The sequence below is a fragment of the Suillus clintonianus genome (genome assembly GCF_016758775.1).
Source record: "Suillus clintonianus strain FC179 chromosome Unknown DEU56scaffold_24, whole genome shotgun sequence".
Lineage (NCBI taxonomy): Eukaryota > Fungi > Basidiomycota > Agaricomycetes > Boletales > Suillaceae > Suillus > Suillus clintonianus.
The window spans coordinates 28,644-46,563 of record NW_024539248.1 but is presented as its reverse complement, the minus strand read 5'-3'; the positions used below and the strand labels follow the sequence as shown (position 1 = coordinate 46,563).

The 17,920-nt window shown below is 48.5% G+C and overlaps 4 protein-coding genes across 4 annotated transcripts; 2 read left to right on the top strand and 2 right to left on the bottom strand.

Moving 5' to 3' along the window:
• Positions 1-113: 113 nt before the first annotated feature.
• On the bottom strand, positions 114-1,240 carry DEU56DRAFT_794952 (uncharacterized protein). Its single transcript, XM_041352819.1, has 4 exons — positions 903-1,240; positions 543-855; positions 312-423; positions 114-229 (listed from the first exon to the last, which is right to left on the bottom strand). Exons 2-4 carry the CDS (start codon positions 827-829, stop codon positions 152-154), a joined length of 477 nt encoding a protein of 158 aa, XP_041209930.1. The 5' UTR covers positions 830-855; positions 903-1,240; the 3' UTR covers positions 114-151.
• A 2,131-nt stretch (positions 1,241-3,371) lies between these two features.
• Positions 3,372-6,066, top strand: DEU56DRAFT_266915 (laccase). The gene is made up of 13 exons (XM_041345368.1): positions 3,372-3,648; positions 3,702-3,753; positions 3,802-3,870; positions 3,922-4,052; positions 4,107-4,135; positions 4,188-4,262; positions 4,316-4,343; positions 4,397-5,132; positions 5,183-5,203; positions 5,256-5,404; positions 5,461-5,484; positions 5,533-5,597; positions 5,647-6,066. The coding sequence occupies exons 1-13, from the start codon at positions 3,473-3,475 to the stop codon at positions 5,718-5,720; spliced, it is 1,629 nt and encodes a 542-aa protein (XP_041209929.1). The 5' UTR covers positions 3,372-3,472; the 3' UTR covers positions 5,721-6,066.
• A 1,896-nt stretch (positions 6,067-7,962) lies between these two features.
• Positions 7,963-10,649, top strand: DEU56DRAFT_794922 (laccase). The gene is made up of 12 exons (XM_041352818.1): positions 7,963-8,179; positions 8,232-8,283; positions 8,335-8,403; positions 8,454-8,614; positions 8,667-8,740; positions 8,790-8,817; positions 8,870-9,596; positions 9,644-9,664; positions 9,713-9,861; positions 9,910-9,933; positions 9,983-10,047; positions 10,101-10,649. Exons 1-12 carry the CDS (start codon positions 8,016-8,018, stop codon positions 10,214-10,216), a joined length of 1,650 nt encoding a protein of 549 aa, XP_041209928.1. The 5' UTR covers positions 7,963-8,015; the 3' UTR covers positions 10,217-10,649.
• A 4,203-nt stretch (positions 10,650-14,852) lies between these two features.
• On the bottom strand, positions 14,853-17,490 carry DEU56DRAFT_794861 (uncharacterized protein). Its single transcript, XM_041352817.1, has 8 exons — positions 17,295-17,490; positions 17,194-17,238; positions 16,939-17,145; positions 16,611-16,883; positions 16,329-16,559; positions 15,913-16,272; positions 15,394-15,831; positions 14,853-15,327 (listed from the first exon to the last, which is right to left on the bottom strand). Exons 1-8 carry the CDS (start codon positions 17,324-17,326, stop codon positions 15,108-15,110), a joined length of 1,806 nt encoding a protein of 601 aa, XP_041209927.1. The 5' UTR covers positions 17,327-17,490; the 3' UTR covers positions 14,853-15,107.
• Between the last annotated feature and the right edge of the window lie 430 nt (positions 17,491-17,920).

Genomic DNA, 17,920 nt, shown 5'->3' with positions numbered 1-17,920 from the left:
TCAAGTGGCACAACCCATCCATTCTCTAAATCCCCTGTAATACACAAGAACGTTCTGGAATGCTTGAGGGCCCGGCTAGATGGCTGGCGCTCACCGTTGCAACGTTCAACGCCCTCATCACTGTGATACCAACACATATGAGGCTATGAGGCTAGCTGCGACTGGTGAGCGCTGCCCTTAAAGCAGCCTCAGCGCCTTCGTTGCCTTGATTGCAAATTTCCAAAACAGGGTAAGTTAAACTCTCACCGCACCATGCAGCTAACATTTCAAGCTCAAGGATCTTAATGGCTTGCATTGGCAATTCATCACAGGCGAATAGCCCACTGACCGCCGGATCGGAGGCGACTGTATACCTCTGTGCGCTGCAGTTCCGCATGCAGGATGGGCCTGCCCAGTGAACCTTGATGACCTATCCCCAAGTAGGTAGGCAGCTTACACCAACATGCGGCCTCAGTATGGCTAGGGGGATATGCGACTGAATGCCCATATTTTCTCGCCTGCGATTTTAATCTTCGTCGGTTTTATATCATCGATATGATCAGAATGGCACAAGCTGGCGACAATGGATCGTTTGCCGTGGCCATTCGCTATTAACAAGGCTCATCAACAAAGAACACAATGCGTGATAGGCGTTCGTGCCTTCCAAGTGGGCGATCAGCCAGAGCCACACTTTGCTGACGTCATTTTTGCTGGGGCCATAATCAATGCTCAGAACGGCCGTCCTGGGACGGTTGGTGTATGAAGGTTGTCTGTTTGTGAACGCTGAAGCTTCCACTGTCTGAGTACAAGTGTGCTCAATATAGATGACAAGGATACACGGCCGCCACATGAAACTTTGTTACACAACAATGGCAGGTAATGCTCTGAATTATGGTAGAAACCACGAGCTGACCGACAATAAGTCATGCAGTTCCCTGTGCGGAAGAGGGAGGTAGTATTATCAATATCTTGAAGATCCTTTCGAATATTGTCTTCAAGGCGGGCGTACACGAGGTAGGTGAGTGCCGCTGTGTAGCCAGGATGGTCAATGGGACACTGGTCAAGAACCAACTGAAAATGCTGCACAGCATTGTTCAGGTGGGACTTGAGTTAGTGTTCCGTCAGCAAAGCTGACAGCAGAGGCCAGTATCACTCACATCAAACAGTGCGCCGTCCTGATCGTCGCAACCATGCACAGCAGCAGTCTTCAACGTGAGGGAAGGGTGGACACCACGAACGGGTACAAAGGACAGTTCTATGGGATGTGAGTAGATGTGCGGAATGAGTAGTAGTTACTCATTGAATGGCTCATCTCCATGATTGAGCAGCTTATAGCCTCATCCTGACTTTGAAGTTTTCCAATCATTTTACCATTTCCCAGCATTCAATCGACCTCATAGGACGCCCTGATCTCCACTGATACTGCATGTGATGATACGTAAATCGAGGATCAAGTACTCAAATTACGTTCAAAAGTTTCCATGGATTTTACAGGGTCATGGTATCGCCCCATGCTACAGATCCATCGGATAATGGGACTCGGATGGCTGACTTCCAGTGTCTCCAGTTGACAGTGATAGACACGTAGATTCTTGCGGTAGTATGCGCTTGGAAGGGACTTGGAAGTTTTTTGCGCTGATGACCATAGATAGAGTGTGAGGATCACAAAACAGATACGAAGGTGATACGGAGTGGCCTACCTTCAAACCTGACAGATTGGCATTCTACGCAGGGTGGTACGATTAAGCAAAACAATGAGGATCTGATCGAGTGGTAAGAGAAGACGGCGGGCTTGTCCTGCACGAGGTCAGTGGCATGATTACACTAAGCGCTGAGACCAAAAGATGACCGACTAGGGTCAGTGGAAGAACCTGTGCTAAAGAAGTGGGCAATGTCAAGGTCAGTCACTGATCAGCGAAAGTGGCACGCCAAGGTCAAGCGAGACTCGGAGCGTCCTGTGATGGTTGTTCCCCGTACTGCTCATTTAGCACACCAAGGCAAAATGTAGAATCGAGCGTATTTCGTAAGGTAATGTTTCAAACGATGAAAACCGCTGGAAACGACGCACACAGAAAATCTGAATGATTCTGTATGTTGAGCATGACTGCGACCTGGAGCGAGGGTAACACGCCAGTAACAGTGAGCAAGCAAAAAGAAGCACAGCCACCCACTGTTAGTGCTCAACCGAAACGGCGAAACCCGACGAATCACCTTCACCGCTTGAAGTCACTGGCAGGCACCCGTCAGCGTGCCACCACCAATTTTGCAGGTGACTTAGACAATTCATCCGTGTAGGTGGCCCCCTTGAAGCCGGTTTCATAGTGACTGTACTTGATCGTACAATTGCTTCCCCCATGACGTACGTTGGGATTGTAACGGTTGTCGGGATGCAAGGAGGATCCGGCTTCTACATAATGCTTCAAGACTGTTCAGGACATGTTAGAGTTCGAGAGAAGATATATAACGCACAGTCCCCTACAACCCCCGAACCGTAACTTTCAGTAGCTGATACTGGAACCGACAGGAACCTGCATCGTGGCAGTACTACTACGTCATACAGCTGAATCGAATTTAGTGCGCCGTGTTGGCTTGGAGGACAGCAGCGCAAGGGTTATCGTATCGGGCGTCCTCTGCTACAGAGCGTCGGCTACGCCGGTGTAGCGGTACGAAGGTATGTCCCTTGCTTAATATCAGTGAATTGGTTATTGATCAAGATCTTTGACATCATAGCAAGAATGGTGAGTTGTCGCGAACATGACTGACTGTGTGATGACCTTCGATGGAGTCCCAGACTGTCCCAGATCGACATCATTATCATACAAACTGGCAGCATCGTGTCACCTGACCATACTGGTCCTCTTCCTCCGTGACCGTTTCATGCCATTGTTCGCTAGTAGTAGTGAGTCTTGCTCAACTACTGCCACATCAAGCTAACGGTGCCTGCTTCAAGCTACATATCACCCCTTGGATACTTTTTAATCACACAATCATGTCCACTTCATTTGATATGCGGTATATCATATATGATGTATCAGCCCGCCGGAAGAGCGGCGCACAAGCTGCTAAGGTTTCACATCGTGCAGTTTAGTTTCACAATGTTTATTCCATTGGTATTATGCTGTCTTATGGAATAGCTTCATACTGCAACTACTATCCCGTAGTGCGTCACCTGTCGTCATCTTTTCGACCTGTTCCGTTTCGATCCAGACCAACTGACCTCTACTGACCTGTACAAAAGCCAGGACATGCCCAATTTCACAATGTACACTGCTTGTCTTCTTGCGCATCATTTCCAGAGTAGTCTGTGGCTCTAACGACCCGAAGGCTCCGTCCGTCCGTCGACTTAGAACGCCGCCATCACACTCTTGTCGCTAGATCCAATCGCGGCAGATATCACAAGTCTGTTTATGATTTGTCTATTCTGTTACCTCCGGGTTGATCTCCGCGTCTGTTTCCAGGGTTTAGTATCATATTTTATCTCATCCTGCTCATAATGTTTCTCCGTATCGTCCTCGCCGGCTGTCTTCTTGCCTCGTCACACGCAGGGTCGGTAACTTCAAGATCCGACTCTGATCCCTCGCCGTCTAGCGCGCTCCCGTCCACCATCCAGCCTGTCACTGAACTCATTATTGCTAATAAAGTAATTGCGCCTGACGGCTTTGCACGGTCGTGAGTTAATGCTTACATGTTCCTCTGTGCATCTTCATCGTTATACTGCACAGGGCAACACTCGCAGGAGGGATGTTTCCTGGCCCTCTCATCAAAGCGCAGAAGGTTCGCGCGAGCGTTTTGTCCACGGTCTGACGCTGATTTTCTTCGAAGAATGACAACTTTAGCATCAATGTCGTGAACAGATTACAGGACAAAAACATGGCTTTGTCGACGAGCGTAGTACGTGCTATACCCTTTCTGTCACCGCATCGTCTCTGACAACCTTCAAAGCACTGGCATGGCATCCAACAAAAGAAGACGAACTGGGCAGATGGTGCCTCGTTCATCACTCAGTGTCCGATCCCTCAAAATCGCTCCTTCCTCCACCAATTTACCGCACCCAACCAGACTGGAACTTTTTGGTTCGTGCTCCTATTTTATGTGGAGGAGCAAGGCTAAAGCATGTCGTACGATAGGTATCACTCGCATTTTTCCACCCAGTATTGTGAGTATCCGTAATTGTCTATGCGATCTTTGCTATACAGCTTTGCTTCCAGGCGACGGTCTTAGAGGACCACTTGTCATATATGACCCTGACGATCCACATCAAGAATTGTATGACATAGATGATGGTTCGTATCTTTCCTTTCATGTTTAGACTGATCATTGACCAGCATTGGCACAGAGAGCACAATAATCACGCTTTCCGACTGGTATGAGTTGCCTTGTCAGCCTCTTGCATTCTAAATCTTACAAGTTATTTCAGGTACCACGATCCTACGACTAAGCTGAACAAAATCCTTGGCCCCGTCACCTACAACTCCACCCTCATCAATGGTCTGGGGCGCTACCGCGGTGGACCCAAATCGCCTCTTTCTGTCATCAATGTCGAGCAGGGCAATCGTTACCGGTTCCGTATCATCGGTCTTTCTTGTGACCCATCATATAACTTCACTATCGATGGCCATGTCATGACGATCATCGAAGCTGACGGCATCGAAACTGTCCCTGTGACTGTGGATTCACTTCCAGTGCTCGCTGGCCAACGCTACTCTATCGTCGTCCACGCGAACAAGCCTGTGGATAATTACTGGGTTCGCGCACCATCCAACTTTGCAAACCAAACGTTTGTAGGTGGCTTGAATCAAGCCATCCTTAGGTACAACGGTGCGCCCGATGCAGATCCTACGAGCTCTCCTGGACCCTATATCTTGCCATTCAACGAAGCGAATCTTGCGCCTCTGATCAGCGTTCCGGTTCCTGGTTTCCCTGAGATCGGAAAAGCAGACGTCCACATCAACTTGCTTGCCGTCACCATTAATAACCTCTTCAGGGTTAACGATGTTCAGTACCACAACCCTCCGACGCCGGTTCTGTTGCAAATGCTCAGTGGGGCGCGGCATCCCTCAGATTTGCTGCCGAGCGGAAGCGTATACGAGCTTCCCTCGAATAAGGTAGTGGAGATCACCTTTCCCAACACAGGTTTAGCTTTCGGAGGTCCAGTGAGTGCGTCCTAGTGTTTCTCCCCTCCTGTGACTCAGCATCATTCTAGCATCCTATCCACCTTCACGGAGTACGTCGTTCTTTCGTTTCTGTGCAATTCCCCGTTCTAATGCACCTGATAGCACAATTTTGCCGTTGTTAGAAACGCGGGCAGCAACACAACGAACTTCGTCAACCCGGTCTGGAGAGACACGGTAAGTATGGGATCGACAGGGGATAACGTCACAATACGTTTCGTCACGGACAATTCTGGACCATGGTTTATCCATTGGTGAGCGAGTATCCTCGTCACATTCCATGATACGCCTCTCATGGTGTGTTTGCCAGCCACATCGACTTCCATTTGAACCAGTACGTATGCACAGGTAATGTTTGAGCCACGAACTGACTCCTCTGTAGTGGCTTTGCAGTGGTCATGGCTGAAGCTCGGGATCAACTTGCCGATGTCAACGCGACTATTCCAGGTATGAGTTCCGTGCTAGTTATCCCAAGCAAGCTAATCGAACTTCCTAGAATCTTGGGCCTCGCTGTGTCCTTCAAACGAGCAATCACGCCTGGTTTCCATCAACACGACCAGACACACATGATTTACGCTGTCATCGAACATTCAATTCTTCAGTTCCGATTTCTAATGCACACTACTTATACCCGGTTATACCCCTCTTTTATTTATAAAACTATCGTTGCATCTACGCATCTCTTCACATCATGATGATTTGCTGTTGTCGAACATTTAACTTGCATTTTTTATTTATTTCTCTGCTTAATAACTTATCTTTGGAGACCACGGGAGAGGGGGCGTGTAATGTGGCTGTAGAGTAATTGTGTTGTCTCGAGGGGTGATGCATATGCATTAACCTATCGTTGTTGTTTCTTCTCATTGTTGGACTGAACATTCAGACTTGTGCCCAAGGCAGTGCGTTCATGAGAGGCTACCAGCATAAACATAAACCTTATTCAACAACAGTTTATTTGCTGTTCGAACGATAAGCGAAGGGATACTGGCAATAGTACTACTATACGACCAATGAACTGCAATAAATCTATGGTCGCTACGGGAAGCTGCTGTGTTGGCAAGCTGACAACGGCTGTCAGACAACCGCGCTACCCAATGACTCACTAGAGCTCACTAGTCGCTAGTCGCTGGCCCAGCATGGTTTTGACAGGTATATATGCGGTTTATTGGAACTCAAATGAAGAAGGCAAGCTAGTAAACTAGTCTATTATTACTTGGCGATCTGGCAGGACAGTAGATCAGATCAGTCTCATCAGCGTTGACTACATAGTTGGCGAAAATCCCATCCGTTCGCGTAAAGCATCTTTGATTGATTGGCGCTACCAGTGTTAGCCTGTGTTAGCGCAATGTGTATGCACCATTGAGAATCGCACTGTCAGGTGGACAAAGCGCTCGAAATCAGCAATCCGGGACCTACTAGGACCTACTCAACCAACTTTCGCTAGTAGTCATCTATCAATGATGCCATTAATATTGGATCAGTGCCTTGTGGGAAGGCCCAGGCTCGTACATCGTACTCCAAACTCCGAGATCGGCATTGAACGGGGGCAGGTAGAGATAAGTAAAGGCCTGCTGGAGTTCAGACATGAACTATGTAAAAGGCTGCCAGAAGAGCGATCACCGCGCTACAACTGTGAATGCAACGTATTCAGTCACTGGTGTATATCTCAACGTGCGAGGAGGAACGCTCGTCACTATGAAAACACAAGTACCAGTCACCGTGACTAGGCGGCAATACAGTTGGTCTCCTTTTGGCCATTTGTGACTTTGTCGGTTGATTGACCGTGGAGCTCCGTAGAGGCTGTGGCCTGTCACCCCCCGTCGGGCCGTCGCATGAATGGATATGAGTGGGAATGGGTTATTATCAAGAAGCATATACCTGGTACCGGCAACCCGAAGCCTGATCGAATATTTGGATGTAATCAGGGGAGGGTTGACCCGGGATAATATTTGGCAAGCAAGGTGATATGACCTGGGTGTCCATGAATATACTCATAAACAGAACACATCAGTACAGGACAAGTGAGAGCACTAAGCACTGAGCAGTACACTGCAGTACAGCACTATACTAGTGCAACTGCCAAGTGGTCGTCGAAGAAACGGAATTGATGGATTAAGCTAAGTGTTGTCTTGTTGTGCCATGTTATGACCTCGCCATATTTGGTTGAAGTTCGAACTCTTCCCGATCACTGCAGAGTCCTCTTGCTCAACGTTCGTCGTTCAACAAGTACGCAGACGCGCTCAGAGCTGAGTATCCTTGAATCAACAATTTCCTTCTTTTGGTGACTTCTGGCTTTGGAGGCAGCCGATCTGTTTTCTGGATACGGCTCCTCTACCGAGGCTCTACTGCCACTGGCTCTGTCATGTCCGTCGTCAAAAGCATGGCCATACTATAGCCGCACGCACTGCATATAGTACGGTCCTACGGATGAACGTTGTGGCAGGGTGGCTTCACTCTACCGGGGTCCCCCCGTCGCTTCGTATCTCAAATGCGGCTTAGTGCATTATTGTCATGTTAATGATCAACTACTTCCCCCTAGTGGCGGTCTATATTTCGTGATAAACCGACACGGCAACATGTCACAAAAATCCCCGCGAAAAGTGTCACTCATGAAATGGCGGTCCGATATAATGATTAGACCGTAGGGGATAGTACAGCCATATGCGAGGGCGGCCTGTTCCCTCCTGTTCCTGAGGAATTAGCGACATGGAGAAGTGATGACCTCTGATGCTGACTTGGCATGTGAAGCCCAGTGTCGCAACTTAGCTTCAGGTGCTATAAAGCCGATGGCTAGGTACCTTGTGCTTGGCCTCCTTTCCATATCTATCGTTCTGCTTTGTTGCGAGCCCTGTTTTATGTTGTAGTATGTATTTTTCGATATTGATTGCATTTACATTACTTTCAGCGACGCATGCTGCGTCCATCGTCTCCCAATCACGATCATATCCCCTCACTTCTCGATCGCTGAAACCTACTACTAATCTAACTATCTCCAATAAAGTTATTGCGCCAGATGGTTTTTCACGCTCGTAAGTGTGCTCTAGATTTGTTTATGTTCATCAACAATCTTATGATTCACAGGACAACACTCGCCGGAGGAACATTTCCTGGTCCTCTGATCCAAGCCAACAAGGTACCAGTCTCTACTTACATCCTCCACATGTTTCTCACCGTTCGCGTACAGGGAGACCACTTCGCTATAAATGTGGTGAACAAGCTGGACGATAGCTCTATGTATAAAAGTACCAGTGTTGTGAGTGGTGCAATCTACCTGTAATTTTCTGTATTTCAACGTCATTACAGCATTGGCATGGGCTCTTCCAGAACGGGACCAACCATGCAGATGGTGTTTCATTCGTCACGCAGTGCCCCATCGCACAAAATGGCTCTTTTCTTCATTCCTTCGATGTTCCGAATCAGGCTGGCACTTACTGGTACCATAGCCATTACTCCACGCAGCAATGGTTTGTCGATTTGAACTCCTTGGCGAGATGTTTCTGAGACTCTGATATCCAGTGATGGCCTCCGCGGCCCTTTAGTCATTTACGATCCACATGACCCCCTGTCTTATTTGTATGATGTTGATGACGGTGAGCGCATGAAGATATAGTGATGATAATTAACTCAAATCGTTGCCAGAGACCACAGTTATTACTATTGCCGATTGGTAAAATCTCAAAATCAACTTCTAGTTGCATCCTCGTCATCCTTTTCCACAGGTATCATATCATGGCCCCGGTTCTCCGTCACATGATTGGCGTCAGCGCAAATTCAACGTTGATTAATGGCCTTGGTAGATATACCGGTGGGCCAAGGTCTGAACTTGCCGTTGTCAACGTCGAGTATGGAAAACGATACAGACTGCGACTCATTGGAATGTCCTGCGACCCCTCGTTCAATTTTACTATCGACGGACACAACCTCACTGTCATTGAAGCAGATGGCCTGCTTACCGAACCACTCTTAGTCGACTCACTCCAGATCTTTCCCGGACAACGGTATTCTGTCGTCCTTACAGCTAATAAGCCAGTGAACAACTATTGGATACGCGCGCTGCCCAGTACTGTCAACTCCACTTTTATCGGCGGCCTCAACTCCGCCATCCTGCGATACAAAGGCGCACCAGCTGCAGATCCGGCCACGATCCACACGAATAGCACCATGCCGATGCTCGAGACCAACCTTCATCCCCTCATCAATCCTGGTGCACCGGGGATTCCTGAGTATGGCATGGCGGACATCAACCTGAATTTGGTGGTCAACAACACTGGTGGACTGTTCTATATTAACGGTGTCAACTACAAGCCTCCCACCGTGCCTGTACTCCTGCAAATCCTTAGTGGTGCGCAAGATGCGACGGATTTGATGCCTAGTGGAGGTGTTATCGTGCTGGAGGCTAATAAAGTCGTGGAATTGACCATGGTTACTAACGGCTATGGCGCACCCGTAAGTAATATCCTTTCCGTGATTACACGGTGGCTGATTGAGTTTAGCACCCAATCCACTTGCACGGTGTTTGTATTCAGTCTTTTTGGCGCTGAAGCACACTGACAGACATTCAGCACGCCTTTGATGTCGTACAATCAGGTGGCACCGGTACCTTCAACTATCTAAATCCTGTGCGCAGGGACGTTGTCTCTAGCGGTGCGCAAGGTCAACAAATGGTCATACGTTGGGTTACGGACAACTCCGGACCTTGGTTCTTGCACTGGTAAGCAACCCAACATATCTTTTATACTGTTTTCTCATCCTCTGACAGTCACATCGACTGGCACCTCGATGCGTGAGTCATTTGGAGCCGAACTGGGTATCTACGAGACTAACTACTTTAGTGGCTTCGCAATCGTCATGGCTGAGAGTCCCTCTGAAACCCGGCAGCACATGAAGGGAGTATCAAGTAAGCGATCCGTGTGATTTGTTCGTCCTCAGCTCATCACGATTCTTTTCCAGCCTCCTGGGCAAACCTTTGCCCTATATACGATGCATTGACACCGTCACAATTGGGGGCGGTTGACTCGTATGAACAAGCAGCTAACATAACGACTCTGCTTCTTCCCAATTATTAAAAGGTATTATTTAGCCAGCAGGGCGGGAAAGGGTGTGTGCATATTGCTGAGAACAATCACTACATTTTATATACCAATCCTAATGTCACTCGAAGTTTGCGATTTCCGTAGAGGCAGCCATATGGCGTCTGGTTCAGAGGTGCAGCGATGCTGGAGAGAAAAGGCGTGATAATGTGCCTGGATAAATGATTTCATCGCTGCTGCTCTGGAGTCTGGGCTAAGTATCCTTCCACACCTTTTTCATGTCTTGCCAGAGACTGTGATTGCGGACCCGAATGATGCTTCCATAACGTTTAACGTTCGACCCTTGATGCACATAAGCGCCCAGGCATACCCTCGAGCCGTAATAGCGATTTATCGCGAAAGACTTCCTGTTGCTCGTGACTCGTCTCAAGCTTGTCGAGTTGTAGTTGGCGGTGAAGAAGCAGGTTTATTTTAATCACGTACGTCATGTGACTTAATAAAACGCGTCGAGACTCGACATTGATCCTCGCTTGACAAGGAACCACCACATCTCACCCTGTACCATCGATGGAACCTCATCAAGGACACAGAATGACGCCGTTCTCCAAACCGCGCAATAATCAACCCGACTACATTAATAGTCAAAAGCCTCTGTACATGACTCCACAACCTGGATACACTGAAAAGCAATCGGGAGTCTCAGCGTTTAGCAACGGCTCGCAGCGACCATTTGCACCCATACAGAGCTCCAATCTTGCAAAGAATGCAGCATCCAGGAATGTGGCTGACTCTAACTTCCATTTGCCCAGTTTCAAGTTCAGCACGACAACCTCCCGCCCGGAGTCGCACAGCCCAAGTATCCAGCACTCCTCTTCCTTTTATGGCACAAATAGTGGATTTTCAACAAGGGTATGTCACATATATTCTCAGGTTGGTTCTGAAAACTATGTTTTTGTAGCGCCCCAACGTGGAGATGAATAAAGAGGACCACGGTGGTGATTATATGCGCCTGATATGTTGTTGTTTGATGCCATTTTCCTAGATATCGATGAAGACAAGAAGTTTACGATGCTCGGGCAGCAACTTTCTCAACAGTTTCCTGCAGATTATCGACATTCCCCATTAAAGGCAACCACAGAAGAGATTGGTTCCCGATCAAGTTTAGGTGTCCTTGACAGTGAGATGACCGAAGAAGACCTCATCATCACAAAGATGGCTAGCAATCGTCGTCAGGCGAAGGCTGAACTAGCGAAATTGGTAAGCCGACTCACCTCAGTTTTCTTTGGTAAAACGTCCATCAACACCTCTACAGCGGGAGCAAAACGCCGAACTAGAATCCCAGCTTAGTATTAAGACCATACTCATCGCCGATCTCTCGCAACAGAACACGGAGTTGTCTCGTCAGGCCTCGGACGCCTCTCATCAGAACTCAGAACTATCCCGACGAATTGCTCAACTTAAATTGACAACCAAGGAAGCAATCGACAAGGCTAACGGGAGGTTTCTAAATATCTCGTGTATCCGTTTCCCATTCGCTCATTCCATGTTCAGTTGCATCGAACTCAGAGATTCTTATGAGGCGCTACGAATTCAGTTTCAAGCGTCATCTACCTTGGTGGACGATGCCCGAAAAACCATGGAAAGCCTCGAGGAGCTTCGGGACGCCGCTCGTACCGGCCTCCAAGGTCAGTCCATTCTCTGAACTATCATTTTGCTGTTGTAACTTCGAACAATTGAAGTATTTCTTGACGATACTGGGCATTTGTCTAATGTTAACGAGACAAGGACAATTGTAAACGAGCTACAGACTGAGCTTACTCGGAGTGAGTCATCTCTTCTTGTGGGAAAACAGCACGGCACATTATGTATGTAGCTCAACAGGTGGCCGATCTTCTGCGCGAAAAACTGCAAAATATGGGTTCGGAGCTTATAGATGCCCGGACGCGCGTCACGGAACTGGAGGAACATTTTGGGAACGACAGAAAGTTGATTGCCTCGACAACGTCAGGTCTTGAGCGAACCTGTAAGTTTGGTTATTGTCATCTTGATGAATATCGATTCTCATGGCCATCTAGCCGAGCGTGTTACAGAAATGGCTGAGTACCTGAAGCTCCAGAAGCATGAAACAATTGATGTCCTCAGCAAATTTGCACAAGCGGAGGATCGGCTAGCTCACAGCCAGTCACGGTAATGAACGCATCTAATCGTCACATTATGTTTTACCTAACTCTATGTGCGATAGCTTGCAAGAACGCGAGGCGATGGTACATGACATGCGGCAAGAGATGGAGTCTATGAGACAGGAGTATGCTTTTTGCGTTTTTGGCAATTCATCTGCTGGTAACACCGCATTCTTAGAATTTCCGAGTTTGAAGAAGCTATGAATGATCGTAAAACGCAAACCCGGATCCTGCAGAACACTGTAACGTTTCAGGAACAACACATGAAGGACCTAGAGGGGAGGTGAGCCTTGCCAAACTTTACTGATAGCGCCTACTAAGTCTTGACACAGGTTGCAGAAGGCCGAGGCGGAGTTGGTCCATGCTCACAACAGATCGCATGACTTTGAATCACGTTTGGAAGTCTCAAACGATCTTGAGAAAACTTTGGTTCAGCAGAATGCGCGCCTCACCTCCGAAGGCGAATCCACCAGGGAGCGGCTCCAAATTGCTGAAGCGGGGCTGGCAGACATCCGGAACCTAGAAAGGGAGTTATCAGCACAGAGTGCAAGACTCGTGTCGGAGCGCGACACACTCCTCGATAAACTCAAAACTGCGTACGCACAACTGGCAGATGCGAAGCGAGAAGAGGAGAGCTACCGCGAAAGGTAGTTCAAGCACTCTTCTCACGACGAAATTTTGACCATTACAATTAGATTCGCAGAAACGCGAACGTCGCTGAAGGTCAGTTTAGCGTAATCCGGTCTTTCGTGCTTACCCTGGCCCAGGTTCTTCAGGAACGTTTCGACGACCAGTCCGTTACTCTCAGGCTCACCAAGGAAAGCGTCGGCGAAGCTCATGTAATTATACGCTTTCTTCGCCTTGCGCTGAGCTCACCTGTCTACAGGATCGTCTGCAATCCGTGAATAACACAATCTTGGTAGGTGTGCTCCGATGTCATGTCCGCCAGTGCATTCATTGCGTGACGTAGGCTCTGAACGAAACCCTGGCAGAATCCAACAACCGCGCCAGTGTTGTGGAGGAGCGCGAACGCTCATTACAGCGTAGACTTGATGAAGCCAACGTCGCCTTATCCGCGGAACGGGACTTGGCTGTCAGCCTTCGGAAGGAATTGTTAGACTGTCAGATAGACCTTTCCCGACAGCAAGGCATTCAACGAGCCACGGAGCAGATTGCAGAACAACGCGCTCGCGATGGCGGGCGACGAATCCAAGAGCTAAACTCTAAAACAGACTCTCAACGCGGCGAGCTGGTTGAGAAGCAACAAGTCATATCCGAATTGACCCAGCGCCTGGCTATTGCCGAAACCCCTTCTGATCAGCACGAACAAGAGCTCCTTGTTCTGAAAACGCGCATTCGCGACCTTGAACAATCCGAAACGCAACTTCTCCAAAGAGCGACGAATATAACCGTCCGCCATGAACAGAATGACTTGGTAAGACGGGTGAAATTGTTCGATAATTGTTCACTTCGTTCGCTTTAGAATGACAACGAATGGACGCTGGTCCAGAGCCTTGCCCAAAAAGCCAGAGAAGTCTTTGAACGCGAGTTAGTGGAGAAGAACAATGATATCCGAAGGGTTCGTCTTCGCTTCTTCCAATTTGTCACTGATCCCCTATGGTTTCAGAGAGACAACCTCATCAAGCAACATGAAGCTCGTATCGTGCAATTAGAAGCCAGTCTAGCCCGTCGCATTAGGGAAGTTGTAAGGAACACGCCCTTGATAAACAATGTGCAGCTGACCTTAATGTTTCGCAGCCACAAGTCGGAAGCTCAAGGGACGATAAGCAAGATGAAACTTTCTGGAACGAGCCCCCATCCGGACTCGGGAATCAACATAATTCCGGTGCTTTGCCATGCTTGGAAAATTAGACTTAGCTAAAATATTTCCGCAGGTGTGCATGAGGCACCGAACCATGCAGTAGTCAAAGAACCTCGGCATGCCGACCGTGCTCCACTCGGAACGTTAGCGAACGGGGATTCCGATGTCGAAGAATTTGAAGACGAGAAGGACCTTGCAACGCGCCACGTGAAACGGACGATCTCTCTTGATGATGAAGAGCCGAGACCGACTAGGCGACCGGTAAGTACTTCAGCCGTGCCGTACCGGTCCTCAACAACAACCCTGACCGCGATAGAAAAATTCAAAACACCCGGAAATGGAGAAGACCACGGACAAGGTTGGTGGTTTTTCTCATCGCCTGTCATCTCACCTCGAGTCAGTGTCAGGCCTCAGGCCCGTCCAAGAAGAAGCCGAACAAGCGACAAATCCGGTAGTCAGCATGAATGGACTACACGGCTTCTGTTTATGGTCGGACTTGTCTGCGGTGATCCAGTGGACGCTGATTGTATCAGCATTGTTATTGTGTACCAGTAGTACTTCCCTTGCTCAGTTTCAAAGTCGTGGAGAGGCGCGAGATTGTTCGCGACTCCTTCGCGCGTGTCATAGCAATTCTTGCGCTGGACTCTGCCGTCCGATGTACCATAACGCATGCAGTGATGCATACAACACGTTGCATTCAAGAAAATCAGCCATGATACAAAACGTCGGTGGTATAAAGTGAGATACACGTTCGATGCAATTGTCGTCGGTGGAGGTGAACAAAAAATCAGTATGGAGCGGGAGGTCATGCATGCAGAACTAGCAATAGATAACAGTGAGTGCAAGTCCAAGAAGTTGTGGAAATCGGAAAATAGGTATACATATATGCACAAAAATCGGAAATAACAGCGTCCGGAATCACCCGTTAGTCCGGAAGGCGTAACATGTCGCCTTCAAAAATGATGTCACCACGGTCCTGCAAGGCGGCCGCAGCTTTGACGACTTCGGCTGTGTCAAAGTCCTCGTGTTTGTCGGCAGGTATAGCAGAGTTTAAGTAGGTCAACAAGGAAGATATGGTCATATCATCCGTGCTGTCATAAGTGGTCATAAATAGGTATGCGATTGATGAAAAAATGAAATCCATCCTGACAGCAGGCTCATCAGTATCATCATTTGGAAATAACCAAGTCAGGCTAGTGCGAGAGACGTACCTGCCAGGAACGTTGTTTAAGTCAGCCAAACCAAGCACAAGACGGCGGTTCAGGCGGCTCGTCGACCCGGAGGCTTCCGTCACTAGCGCATGAAGGTCGCTATCAGGCCTTCCCTTTGGGCGGATAGAGCGGACACTTTGCAACGATCTCTTGCCAGTGGAGGTATGATCAGGGACAGCCCAAGCGGAGCCAGTGCGGCCGCTTCCATTGTCTAAACGTTGTTTCTTCGCAGTATGAAGAGACCGGAAATCAGAAATCCTAGCTTTGCGCTTATCATCCGTGGGTAGATCCTGCACTTGGACATCATAAGGTTCCTCTGACTCTAGTTCGTCTTCGGCGGACATATCCTCGTCTGACAAGCTTCCGTCGTCTGGATGGGATGTGCCGCCTTTTGCTCTCAGCTCTGCAACTTCTGCGGCTTTCTGAGCTCGCCTCTGACTAAAGAAGCCGGTGGTGTTAGTGAATAATGTGTGGGACGCGCGAGAAAGCAGACATGGTGAGGATGGTGGAAATACTCACTGTCGGGCTAGACACTTCCCCCGATGCTGTATCCATGGATACGCGCAGTAAGAACTGTCTTGTCGAAGCTGTACCCATTTCTTGCAAAGAGAACAGAAGACTCTGTTCGGCTCAACCTCTTCAACCAAGGGGTCAGCCTTCAGAGTTGCCGCTCGTTGTTCGGCGTTTCGTCGGCGAGACTCGTGAGCTGGAAAATTGGTGGGTGTCAAATCCTTGAAGGATGGAGACGGTGAGCCAGGTATTGCCGACGGGACTGGGGTTTTTCCATGTACTGGAGAGTCGGAAGGACGTCTTGAAATTGAAGACGCATGTCCAGGGTCAGGTTGACCTTCTCGAGCCGCTGGGCTAGATTTTGGCGGCCTGGTGAAAAATATAGGAATGAGAAAATGAAATAAGCATCAGATCGAATGGCTCACTGAGATGAAGACGCTTCCGCTTGAGAACCGGAAGAGTGTGCTGCGCCCTTTTGACAGGACGACCTATGTTGTAGCCACTTTTGAACCGCCTGCATGTGGTTTTCAGGGCTGACTTGGATCCAACGGTCGCAAGTGTTGCACAAGACCCGCTCGGCATCAAACTTGCGAACGTCTGGATCTTTAGAGAGCAATGAATTTCTCTCTTCGAGGGCACACCCATTCTTGTTGTTACTGGGGGTACATGAGTATGGAAAGGATAAGAGAGGGTACGGATCTGCTCACATCTTTTTTGACAAGCAACTCTTGCGGTGAGCATCCCAAGGGATGGAGCAATACGTGGAATTAGGACGGAGCCGGATCCACTTGTCACACGATGCACATAATACACGATATGCCTCAAACTGTGCAACGTAAGGATCCGCCCTGAGGTAGTCGATGCGTTCCTCTTCAGTACGCTTGGCACGCCGCCGTTTAGCGGGTGGGTTGGCAAGAGCCTCGGCCGTACTCTCCGGAGTATATATGACAGGCTCGGGGACGGCCTGAGTAGTGTTGGCACTGGCAGGGGACATCAGAGAATTGAAACCAATATTGATCAAGGTAAAATCAATACCATTGTTGGCGATGGGCATCCCAGTGTTTCAGGGTAAATCCGCCGGTTGCTTCGTCACGAAACGAAACACCCTCACCGCAGACTTCACACATGACACGACCAGTTTCATATTCGCCTTTGGGAACGGCGACTGAGTCGTCAACACTCTCGCCCTCAGCGTCGGCTGAATCCCCCCGTTCTGGAGGGGTTTTCCGCTTTCGGGAATTTCTGTGGAATAATTGGTGAAAGTGATCTGAGGATGGAATAAAATCGTACGGAGGAGATGGATGAAGTATCTCTCGAGGAGGAGAGGCGTCTGACCTGATGTACATGAATTAGCGGTGAAATAAATGGGGGCTGGGAAGATGGAGAAATACTTATGGTCGTCCAGGTCCATATCCTCTGCCATTAAGCAATAGGTGGACGATTAGAATAAGAGGAGACAAGAGTTGGGAGAGAATTAGGTATGATGTTGGGGGAGGGTCGGGAAGGGTTAATATGTGTAAGCTGCTGTTCGGGTGCCAAAACGTATTTACAGAAACTAGCAGAGAAAATATATGTCACAGATCCGGCACTTCCAGAAACATAACAACATTTCATTTCCCACGGCCGGCGAAAAACATCGAAAAAGGATTTGTACCTGAGTAAATTAACCTCGACGAACAGCTGATTCTGCTTCCTCTCCGACTCGGTGTCAAACTTATTATGACATATAACATGGTATATGTATATGTATATGTATATATAAATATATAAATGATATATGTTTTAGATATTATATTCGGGGAGAGGTTTGTTACCATTGGCATCGACATCATCGATGCGATTCTCTCGGTCATGTCGCTGCATTGCAATCTATGTCGCTTGCTTTAACTAGGCTAGACAAATGACTAAGACGGTATCTTCCATTTACATGTACGTATCACTTCGCAGCACTCACCCTCACCGGCCTCACCGCTTCGGGCCTAAGACGGAATTTCTCTGTTTGCTCGGCTCAGTCCCC